Source organism: Aphelocoma coerulescens, chromosome 2 (genome assembly GCF_041296385.1).
Source record: "Aphelocoma coerulescens isolate FSJ_1873_10779 chromosome 2, UR_Acoe_1.0, whole genome shotgun sequence".
NCBI lineage: Eukaryota > Metazoa > Chordata > Aves > Passeriformes > Corvidae > Aphelocoma > Aphelocoma coerulescens.
This window is the reverse complement of record NC_091015.1, coordinates 47,473,713-47,486,141: the sequence shown is the minus strand read 5'-3', so window position 1 is coordinate 47,486,141 and position 12,429 is coordinate 47,473,713. Positions and strand designations below refer to the sequence as shown.

General features: G+C 41.4%; 1 protein-coding gene across 16 annotated transcripts in view; it reads left to right on the top strand.

The window, feature by feature from the left end:
• Positions 1 to 9,438, top strand: part of THRB (thyroid hormone receptor beta) — a 169,717-nt gene extending 160,279 nt beyond the window's left edge. For all 16 annotated transcript variants that reach the window (XM_069007303.1, XM_069007305.1, XM_069007300.1 and 13 more), the window contains 2 exons: positions 2,368 to 2,626; positions 4,055 to 9,438. In XM_069007303.1, coding sequence (XP_068863404.1) covers positions 2,368 to 2,626; positions 4,055 to 4,296 — 501 coding nt within the window. In that variant the 3' untranslated portion in view covers positions 4,297 to 9,438. The remainder of the gene's footprint in view (positions 1 to 2,367; positions 2,627 to 4,054) is intronic.
• The last annotated feature ends 2,991 nt before the right edge of the window (positions 9,439 to 12,429 follow it).

Sequence of the window (12,429 nt, the reverse complement as noted above, 5' to 3'; positions counted from 1 at the left end):
TAGTAAATCTCTCTGAAAGAGGGACATGACAAGGAACATCCATGGCCACTTACATTTTCATGGCTATTTTTCCTTCTTTTTCACATCTTTGGACACATGCAGAAGCCAGCAAAGCACCGTGAGTGCCCAGCTTAGTTTGTGTGCATCCATTGGCCAAAAATCCAGTCCCAGAGTAATCAAAGTAAAAGGAAAACTTCATTTACTTCTCAGCATTTCTGCTGTTGTTTTCTTCCTGCTTTTCTTTCTGCTTAGAAGATGAAGATTGAGGAGCATGTAATAAGTTTCATGTGAGTTTCAAATGTCAAGGCTGCAGAGGTTCCACAGTGGACGAAGCTGTGTAAACACCCTTGGAGTTAGCTCAGCTCAGCTCAGTTCCATGGTGCTGCATTGCACATATGTCCTGCAGAGGTGAGCACCTCAGGTTCCTGCCTTGTGTTTTTGCTCCCTGCAGAGAGAGAGGAAAGGACAACACATGGCAGAGTTTCAGTCACATTTGTTGACCCCACTTCTGGAAGATGGTCTTGTAGCAACACTCAGGTGATGAGTGTAGGTAGCATTAAAACCTGCACAGCTGAGAGTAGAACTGATGTTCAAGCCTCCTTTCTCTGGTAACTCCTGCCACTGGCTGATAAGACCTGAGGCCTGGCATCTGTGAAACAGGTGTCTCATGTATCCTTCAGAATTAGGAAAGCAGGTGAAGGACAGGCATAGTCAGACGACCACTATCATAAAGAAGTTTTAAGAAGGATCAAGTAGAAAGAGAAATCCTCATTCATTTAATGGTTCACTAATAAAACAGCTGACGCATCACAAAATATCTTCTTTACTGTTTTTTGTTTCTTTTCTACTGTTTTTCCTTCTCTTTAGAGGTTTGCAATTTTTTTCATTTCTTTTCCTCTCCCTTCTCCCTTTCTTTCATGTCCCTTTTTTCACTGCCATTGCTTATTACAGTATCTCTTCATAGTTCCTCTCACACATCTGTTCTCATTTTAAAATTTTTTAACTCTGTTTCTTTCCCTCCTTCAGTCTCTGCTGCCAAACAGTGGGATTGTCATTGGGTAGCGAGACTGCTGCTGTGCCTGTGCAGTCTCCCCCACACTGCTGCTGAGATGAGGGTCATCTGTAGGGAAACTGATTTGCCCTGAACAGGATGAATCAATTTTCTTGTGTATCAAGCACTTCACACCTGAGGCTGGCATTGCTGGAAAAGCAGCTGTATGACTCAACTCCTTTTCCTGACCATGGCTAGCTTTGTGCTTAAAACTCTAACAGGGAACAGCTTTCCACTTGCATTAGGTAACTCTGCATCTTTTCCCACCAAATCAATGCACTTGCTTTGCAAGTACACCGTTGCCATGTAAACCTATAGTTCATGGGGGTTTCATTTTGAATTGCAAAAGAGGTAAATATAATAATTTTATATAAATCAAAAATAAATGGCTTTTTCCCTCCTTTCAAGCCAAGTAGAAGTGTGTTGCTCTTTTATATGTGGGACCCTTGGTGTTCACGTATGTGAACAATCTCAAAACTGTCTTAGTGGGTTTTGTTATCATTGAATTACCTATGAAAACATAAAGGCATGCCTTATAGAACGTTCTGCTCATGTGTCAGCATCCTGGTTGTACTCTGTAAATACAGAACCTACATTTAACAATTTGGACAGCTTGCTTTTGTTAATGTCATGGAAAAGACACGTGCCCTGAAGATCACAGCTTATATACCAGCATAAAAGCTGTAGCTATACCATAGATTTTCTGTCTGTCCAGCAATAACGTAGCGAGCTCAGGGAGAACAGCCTTACTAGATTAAGTAAGATTGATTAATTAATTAAGTAGATTAATTTATTATGGATTAATTAATTCCCTGATGTTAAAATGGACAGTGAGAATTACTGCTCCACCAATTGAGGTATATCCTCTAGATATAAACATTTATTTAATTCCTTTTATTTAAAATACAGTCCACTCTTACAGACCCTCTCAAATGTCTTTCTTTTCCTCTGGTCAGGTAAGAAATAAGTATGGCTGGTAGTGAATTTAACTGGGATGGCTGAGGTCTGTACCAGCCCCAATTATAGTTTATTCTGCTGTGGTAAGTTGTAAGATATGGGAGCCAACAGCTGTGTCATTGCTAGATTTCCTAAGGGTGTGTGGGGATGCTAACCAGGGAATGTTAACCTGCTGGCAGTTCCTGAAGGCAGGAGGGTTTGTGCAGTCAGTGAGCAGCGTGTTTGGAGGGGAGCTGCACTCTGCGGGGCAGCGTCCTGGGCTCTGAACCACCGCTTCATGCTCCTGGATTTATTGTAGTTGTAAAAGACACTCAGTTTGACAAACATGAATTTTTCTTTTCCATTTATAATTTCTGCAGCTGCCATGTGAAGACCAGATCATCCTTCTGAAAGGCTGCTGTATGGAGATCATGTCCCTCCGAGCAGCAGTTCGCTATGATCCCGAGAGTGAGACTTTAACACTAAATGGGGAGATGGCGGTGACAAGGGGCCAGCTAAAAAACGGGGGTCTTGGCGTAGTGTCTGATGCCATTTTTGACCTGGGCATGTCTCTTTCTTCATTTAACCTGGATGACACCGAGGTTGCCCTTCTTCAGGCTGTTCTGCTCATGTCATCAGGTGAGAGCAGAAATATATTGGGATCCCAAACATTTTTAAACTCTTTGGTCTTTGTCACAAGCTTCTTCATAAAAGAAATAAGGTATGTTAGATCTTGTAGTGCTGACTAGAGTAATGTGGGAGAAATTTTCTCTCAAAACCCCAGTGCAGCTTAGACATTTTTGATGAGCAGTGGGGAAAAAATTCAGTGTTCAAAGAGATGGACTTAAAAGTGGTTTTGGTAACACACCTTCCTCAATTTGGTACTTATGGTTGAGCCTGGGATGATCATCAAGAAGAGATCAGTTCTCATTCTGAGGCAGTTTGCCTTATAGGAAAAATGGATAATTTAGCAATACAGGTCCTTATGATAAGTTCCCTCTTCCCCTGAGTAACGTCATGCACCAGGCGGTTCATACAGATCTCCGCAAGTCTCCTATGTTTGGTTTGACTTGCCTTCTTGTTTTCCTAATTAACAGCACCACAGCTTCCTGATGGGCATCTATGAGCTGTGCTGTTTCCCTACACTGGGACCACTTGCAACTGTCCATAATACAAAAGCAGCACAGACAACTTCATATGGTTTCCAAAGAATTTCTAACCTTCTCAATTTGAGTATGTGTTCAAATATGCTTCCAGTGATTGTGCCAGCCCAAAGAGGAAATTCCATTCTTGGGCAGTGGCAGATTTGGAAAGATTTTGTTATAAGATGGCTTTGAAGATTGGGCACTGAATAACAATACACAATCAGTGATTTACAAGCATTAACTGCATCTGAGATAGAAAGATTTCCACATTAATCACAACACAGCACTTCATCTTCCCCATCAAAACATTTTGATTTCTTTTTAGGTCCCTGCACAGTGAATCAGGAGCAGGGCTTTCAGAAAGCAATTCAAAGGACCTGCTTTCCCAGAAGTGTCTACTGAGAATTGACTTGTGAAAGGAGTTTTCCCAGTCCCCATCTGGCTGCCAGTTGAGACAGCCAGATTTTTGGCCTTTGTTGTTCCTTGGTGCTCCATAACAGCTCACCTGGGACCAAAGCATGACCAAACTATTGGTCAGATTGTAGAAAAAACAGATAGAAAGGAACTGTAATTTAGATATCTGACAAGGAATTTTTTTGTTTCTTTATTAGTTGCTTTACTGAAAAACGTAAATAGAAGCCTTAGCTGAAATCAGGGATCTGTTGCTCTAGTCACTGTAAGGAAACACTCCCCAAACAGCTACACTCTAACTGAGCAAAGCAGGCAAAAGATGAAGAAAGGAAGGATTATCTTCTTGTTTTAACAGGGATGGTACTGACAAGTGAGTTGTCCTGAGTGAAAGAAGTTTGTGGCAGAGCACAGAACCCTAGCATCAGAATCGTCCTATTTTTCCTGATTTATGATCAGGAATTTGTTAAAGCAAATAAGTAAGAATGATAATTCTGCTGCTTTGTATCTACAGATCGCCCAGGCCTTGTTTGCGTCGAGAGAATAGAAAAGTGTCAAGAGGGTTTCCTCCTGGCATTCGAACACTACATTAATTACAGAAAACACCATGTTGCACACTTTTGGCCAAAACTGCTGATGAAAGTGACAGACCTGCGAATGATTGGAGCCTGCCATGCCAGCCGCTTCCTGCACATGAAGGTGGAGTGCCCCACAGAACTGTTCCCTCCATTGTTCCTGGAAGTGTTTGAGGATTAGAGAGACTGAAGTGGTTCTCCACACCCCCGTCGCACTACTGGCTGTCATTTCATCCCATTGCCCAGCTCTTCTCACCTGTTTGTTCTTCTTCTTTTGTGGTCTTCTGTTTCTTGAGACGGGGCTGGGGTTTTGTTTGGGTTTTCTTTTGGGGTTGCTGGGGGGCAGTTGTATACACATGGATGAAAACATCCCTATAATGCGGGTACTTGTGACTATTGCAATTTGTTCTTCAGTCCTTTGATGTGAGTGCTTTGACAGCTTAACAGTGAAAATATGAACAGACCAATCTCATTCACCAGCATTTGCGTGGTCACCAGCTCACACCCATCATTGCCTGGAAAATAGGGGAGAGAGGTGGAAGTGGCAGAAAAATAAATTGGCCTTCAAGGTAAAACAGCTACTGTTAATTTGACCCTGACAGTTCTGTCTTGTATTACCCCCTTTTGCAGGGTACAACTGACCAATTTATAATAAGAAATTTCTGGTCTTCGTGATTGTTTCTATCGTAACAATTACTACTATGATCTAGGATCTTTATCATCATCATGATCCCATCATTCTCTGAGGTTTGTTCCAGCAGATGCAGTTTAACTGTGCCCCATAAAACAAGTACTTAAAATAATGCAGAGGGTTAGAAAGGACTGAGTCTTTTTTTTTCCATGTGTATAAGATATTAAGACCTTCAGTTATTAAATTTGGACTCCAGATAACTTCACTGGAAGATTTGTTGGAGTGAGGAGGGAAATTTGATCCTCTGAGGTGCTTTTCCTGAGAGTGGAGGGGTCTGCTCTTTCTGAGGTGTGTGGAAAATCCATCACTTTGAGGGAGAAGGCTCTCTGTCAGGATAGCAGGCAGTGTCTCAGAGTTATTCAGGGATATGAGGGCTCACAAAATGAGGATAAAGAGAATGAAACATACGGGGTGACCTTCAGATGGGACAGAAACCAACCATGTTATTAACAACACTCAAGACTGTACAGCTTTATCCCAGTAATACAAATAGTGTTGCTCAGCAGTAATCCTTTGGTTATATATATATATATATATATATATAAAGTTTATATGCACATATATATATAATTTTATATATATATAATTACAAATCTTCAGCAGATGTCTTAAACCTATTTCCATATTTTTGTCTTTTCTCTCTCCTTCTCTGACTCTCTCCCGTGTGTGTGTGTGTGTGGATCAGCTGGGTTCTCCCTCCCTGGTGTCTGTATGTGTTTCATTTGACTGGATGTTCTCTTGATTCTTTTAATTTATTTCCACTAACTGCACTAGCAGGAACCAAACTGAGCAATGACAAAAATGTCCTGCTGCCAAAGTCTGCAAGCCAGTACTCACAGTCCTGGAATGTATGGAGGCCAGTGATGAGGACATTATAGGCAGAGGTTCCTCTCTGTCATCCATCTCCATTCAGGGATGTTGTCTCTGGGTTTTATAAACTTGACATTAAACCATCTTCTGGATTTGTATGACACATCGAAAGCATCTTTCTGTTCTTCCTGGGAACCAGAGACTTAGTTCATGTTTTTTGCACTGCCTTATACCCCACATTCTTTCATGTTGTGCATTGATTTGTACCATTTTCTTTCTCTGCTATGTATTGACCCACTTGCCCGGCAAGTTGTGGGCATTGTTGGAGTGGATGTATTGACTTTAAGAGCTCATGGCCAATATCTGAACCCATATGTTATGTGCTTATCTGCTCATAAAAACAGGATACTCAGGAAAACCTATAAATTGAACATGATATAGGTGTTAAATTCTTTCTACCCTTCTTTCCCTGCATCATTGATAACATATTTGGAGTGCTATTGGGCGTGTTTTTAGGGATGTGGAATCTTGCTCTCCCTGTTCTTTGATACCGTATGCACCTGTGATGAGCTATGAGCACTAAAGTTGTCACTTAGGGGTTTTTTTGTCAGAACATGAAACACATTGGGGTGTTTCGGAGTTTTTTTGCAGGTAGCAGTGAAGACACACCGTTGGAGATTCATTCTTAAATATTTGCTGTAGAACTTCTCTCGTTGGCTATGTTTGCTCCATCTTGAAGCGTGTGTCTAAACAACATCTCTATCCAAATTCCTTGTAGAGCACTGTCTTGGAGACAAAGAGTCAGAAAGTAGCTCTTTGGATAGGTGATTTGGGGTGACTTGATAAAGGACTTGCAGCATACAATAGGGGACTCAGAAAAGCAGTTGATTCCTTACTTGCGGTGATGCCTTCACAATCTAGAAACAAAACAACACATTTTTGAGACAATATTAATATAGCAGGGAATATAAAAGCAGAATTGGAGGCCTCCAGATGCAAATAGGGCAAAATGCATATGTGGTTCAGGACTTTCTACAATTTTATAAGTTTAACAAGTTAGCATATTTAACAATAGTATCCAATTAGAAAAGCAGTTAGTTAAGTAATCCCCCCCTTTTGGTACTGCCCTATTTGGAGCCCGTTCCCCCCTCACCAAGTTTCTAGCCCCATATTTATTATGTCTAGGATACATGGTGACAGAAAATAACAATAAGACATCCTTGGCTAAAGAGGCAAGACTAAGTAATATTTTGGGAGTGTAGCATAATATGTGTTAGAAGGTTAGCTTATTGTTCTAAAATGTACGGAAAGAGGGGTAGGAAAAGTATTGGGAGCTAAAGCCATGTATTAGAAATCTACAAAGCTACAAATATATGACAAATATATAAAAATCTTAGGCATCAGCACCTATGCCCACAGTGGCTTGCAAAGAAAAGAGAAATGTGCATATCTTCTGAAGCTCTGTTCTGCCATGGATCTGAGCTTTTGACTGTGCTGCTGATGGGACCCAGGAGAGGAAACATCACATCTCTTCTAGTTCCAAAATGCTGATGCATTTTGGAGCTGGGCTTAGTCAGGGTTCAGAAAATCAGGCCTCCTTCCTTAGATGATTGCAGATGGACTGAAGTGCCTAAAATCAGGCAACCAACTTGGGCAGTTCTGGCAGTGCTCTAAGCAAAAAGGACATACACCAACATGCTTTTCTAGCTTTTTAGGTTTAGTTGGAGTCTGACACTAATTAACAGACTGAGTTAGTAGGATTCCCTAACTGAAAACTAAGGCCAAGCTCTTAGTTTGACAGATTTGATGTACTGACATCTAATGGCCTCTGATCTCCTACCAATCTTACTTCATGTGACTTCCTTTACTTCCTCAATGAGACTGCTGGTTTATGTGATCATGACAGCAAAACTAGCTGAGCTTAGTTCTGCAAAGACATACTTCTAAATATCAGTGGTCTCAAGCCATTGTGGGATTGAGCCCCTGGACTGACCACCTCAGTGGCAGACACCAGCGCCACAGTCAGCACCCTTTGTAGTACCTGGCCTCCTGAGTGAAATAACAAACTTATGCTTTCCAGTGCAGTCCAGAGTCTTGTTTCTGCTGGTGCCACATGGCTCTCATGTTTGCTTTGTGGTCTACACGTGGGTCTTACACAGAAGGTTTTTTCTGTCAAACCTGATTGTCACCATTCATGGTATTGCCCTGAGTAACATGTGCATTTAGATACTCATTTCATGTGTAATCTCAGTTAAGTTGTGATATTTATGATAACATATATAGTGCGTGATCATGATTTTTGTTTACATTCTGCCAAAATGTAGACGTTAGAGTTAGACCTCCCAGGTCCAAAATCATCCTTGAGCAGACTGCTTGCTTCTTCAGAGGCAGGTATCAGAAAGAGGAAAAAACTGTCCAGAAAGACCATTTATATCAGAAATCTGCCAAGAGAGAGCTGTTAATCACAAGCAGAGCATGTCATTGCTAGTGATGTATTTTTATGCTATGGAACTCTAATCTGTATGTGTCATATTGACTTCTTGCTGCATGAATCATAAATTTTAAAAATCAGTCTTATGGTTTTGAGATGTAGCCAGCATTCCTAAGGCTAAACCTTTTTCATTAACAGAATCAAAATCCACAACCAAGGAACGTTTTCCTCTCACTGTGAGAGCAATTGAAAGTGTTCAACATTTATCTTTTCACAAAGGAAGAGGCAACAGAACCTCTTAATGTGTCTTGTTATTGTGATCATCTGGAAATGATTGCCAGACGTTTCCTTTTGATATAGTAATGAAGTGATCTGTATTTAAATTTTATAGAGAGAATTTTATTCTAGTGTGATAGAGATTTATTTTCCACTTTAAGACTCAAAACGATGTGAGCACGTTTTTGGTTTTTTGTTTTTTTTTTTTTATTATGGTATATTTTTGCTTTAAAATTAAAAACAAAACAAAAAAAAGGTTTGGCCTTATCACAAAGTTTTAGTATAGATGTTAGCAAATGCAAAGAGTATGCATTATTTGTGTGTATCCACATTGACTGATGTCGCCTTCAAAAAGCAATATTGTGCAGGTAATAAGTTGTTTGTGACTGTCCATTGCACAGTTTACCTTCTTTAAAAGCTAACCTTGTTTATGCACAAGACAATCAAATGTAAATCTACATCAGCACCCAGGTGTGGATTAAATTTATGTAAATTACTGAGCACAATGTAAAACATTAAAAGACACTTTATTTAATTACACATTTAATGTTGGTAAAGATAGTATCAGGGCATGAACTAGCTGACATACTGTAATTTCTTTTTCTCTTTTCCTACTTCCTTAGCACTCTACAGTTTCAGTTTGCTCATAAATACATCAAATTAGTCATTTATAATTTTTTTAAAGAGGAGGGTGGTTTGGGTTGTTTATTTGTTTTTATGAATTTGGTTGGGAGGACTTACTACTTTGTCTATGAGGTTTGTGGGTTTTGCTTCTTTGGTTTATTTTTTTATATCAGTTTCATGCCCTGAGGGTAAGACAAACATTACACCATACAGTAAAAAACAAAGTACCTTGGATGATGTATTTTTTTGCAAACAGTGTTAAGAGTTATGCTAGATTGGTAATATTTTTTCAGCCTAAAATATATTAAAAAAAAATCTGTGATCACAAATGTTTTAAACTATCTAAAGAGAAAATTTGTATATTTGGGGAAGAAAATAATTTTTACATAGCTTTTGTATGCAGATATTAAAATGTAATTATGAATATAGTGGGCATAGATAACTGTGTAAGCTTGAATTCTAAAAAAGAAAAAGCTTATAACTGAAAAGTGGTCCTGGTGTCTCTGTCTCTTTGTTGCAGGCTCTTTTGTCAGCTCTGTCTCACACTTCCAAGCCAATGGAATGGGAAAAGTAGGGCCTAGAGCACAATGTTTTATCAGCTCTAACCTGTTCACATTTCTGTGTTTCTGCATCCCTTTCATCACCTACCTCATATCTTATCTCCTCTCCTCCCTTCCCTTGGGCAGCCAACCAAAGGTTTTCACTTCCTCACTCTTCACAGCAGCCAACTTTAATTTACTCCAGTGAACTGACTCTTGATTTATGTCTCACTCAATTACATTTTTTAAGGGAACGCCCTTTCTTTCCTTCTCCACTCCCAGTCTAAACACAGATGGTGTGACAGGAGCAATAAGCTTCCCATCTTTCCATACTTTCCATACCTTGGTCTCCTACCTACTGGAGATCTTCTCATTCAGATATTTTCTCTAGTCTTATATTCCTTTGCAGTTCTTATTTCTCTTCCAGTCCTTTCATTCCCATCAGGAAGAAAAGCCAGACCTATTGCCTGGATCCAAAGTAATTTCTTGGCCTGTTCCAGATGGGAAACCTATTTTGGGCTGCTGTTTCACGGTGATTTCCACAGGCGTTTCCTGGCTGGCTGCCAGCTCCAGCTCCTGGTCCCCTCCCACATGAGGTGCTTCGAGCCTTCAGAGGGATGCTGAGCTCCCTGAGCTCCCTCTGTCTGGCACCCCTGGGAGCACATTCCTGACTCCAGGCTTAGTGTTCCTGGGGAGGGCTGTGCCAGCACCTGGAGGGTTTGTTGCCACTGAGGCCTGTGGGAAGAGGGGCTGCCTTCAAAGGCAGGAGCTGTATGTGAGGAGCCAGAGGGAAAGCTCGAAATCCCTGCTCTGCCTTAAATGGAATCCCTTCAAGCGTTCCAGTCCAGGCACCCGCATGGGGAAGCCTTGCCAAAGCCTCTGCTGGGTTTGCACTGAGCAAGCAGCAACGTGGGTTGCTTTGGCCCCCCGGGACCAGCTCTGGAGTGAGGAATTAATCTGGTGTGTAAAATCTTGTTTACTCGATGTGAAGAAATAGTTCTGCTCCCACAGATGCCAGTGCTCTGGGTATAACATTTTCAGCTATCATATGTAGTGGCAAAATCTGTATTTTTCAAAAAGTAGTGTGATGTCTCTGGATTCTGAGACCCACGTGAATTTGCTTCAGGGTCTATTTATCACTACAGAGAAGGACATAAGAGATGGTCAGCTCTTCCCCTGGAGCTCTGGCACTACAGCAGGAGTGTGTTCTTGACCTGTTGTGGGCTGCCTCTTGCACCCTGAGCCTGTTGGTGAACACAGGTGCAGTTTGTTTGTCCTCTTGGTGACAGTGCATGAGGGTTTTCTGTCCTTGAAAACTGAGCCACGTCTGAAGGATTTTCTCTGTGAACTTGGGATTCTAACAATAAACAAATATGTGTCTTACGGTCACATGTGCTGTGTGGTATTCCCTGTAGCATCAGTAGTTTCAAAATGAAAATTTGCATATTAGAAGTGACTGCAGACACATCACCTTTGGAATAAGTAAAGGGTATGTACAAAAGTCTCTGTGTTCTGTTTATCATATTGGAGCCCTCCTTTACTGTTTACCTGGTAGAGAAGATTCCTTTCCAGACTGAATCACAGAGCATCTTTCTCTCCTCTCATGCCTATACCTGGTGGAAGCACTAACCCTGCAGGTACTGCCACAAGCTGTCTTGCTACACAAAATGAGATGCCTGAAGTCCCTTAGAAATATTTAAAAAAAACCTGAGGAAGTCCTTTGTGCAATTTGGGGAGCTTTGAAACTTCTAAGCTCAAGGAATACTGAAAGGCTTGTGGGATCCCTGAGCCAGAGGTCCCAAAGGGAGAAATAAAATGGGTCCTATGTCATCCTGACCTTGTGGTGCCTTGAAAAATTACAAACTTGGAGAAGTGGTCCAAGCTCAGTGCCCTGCTGTGCAGAACCAGGGTGGAACATACAGGGAAAACAAGACAATCCGTAGTGGATTTGGAAAACGCGATGTAAAGAAGTAGAGAAGGACATCAGCAAATCAAAAGCAAAACCCAGAATGAGTCATTTTCCGAATTTCATTGGAATTTGAATTTGCAAGAGGCTGTCTGAGTGGGTATGGGGGAAGCTTCAAGCAGTGTTTCTCCGAAAAGAAATGCTCTAGTTACAAGAAATAAAAGCAGTTTTGCAAAATCCAAACAAAAGCTGTATTGAAAGGGGAAAAAAGATGTGTTATATGTAGCAGCAGGGTCTTTGGTATCGCCCTGCTCAGAGGTAGGAACAAAAGGGGAAGAAGTTGTCTTTGCTGAGATCACCATAGAGGCAGAAAGCTTCACTGCCTCATGTAATCTTTAAAATGGAAATGACAGCTGGGGCATGTCTTAGTGCGTATATGAAGCTGCAGCAGGAGTTCGCTAGGGCTGAAAACACGTCCCCGGTAAAATCTCAAAGACTCTCTAATTCTTAGATTCTCTAATCTAAGGGAGGGAGGGAGGGAGAGAGGAAGGAAGGAAGGAAGGAAGGAAGGAAGGAAGGAAGGAAGGAAGGAAGGAAGGAAGGAAGGAAGGAAGGAAGGAAGGAAGGAAGGAAGGAAGGAAGGAAGGAAGGAAGGAAGGAAGGAAGGAAGGAAGGAAGGAAGGAAGGAAGGGAGGGAGGGAGGGAGGGAGGGAAGGAAAGGTCTGAGAGGCCAAATCTTGTGCCCCTTGAAGTTGGAGCTGTAGATAATGGCAAAAGGTGAGACCCGGGCTGTGGTTTGGTGACTCTGTTCCTTGCTCCAAGGAAGTGTAGGAGAGGTCACAGATATTGTCAGTTGCTTTCACAAAAGGCACAAGGAAGTGTTTTGCAACTGAGACACAGAAACATAACTGACACTTTAAAACCAGCACATCTTGTTGAAGTGGGTCAGAATCCATGAACGTGAGGAGCAGAGAACCTGCAAGATGCATAAACATGACCTTCCCAGAGGACTGTCAGAGAGGGGTTGGAAACATCTA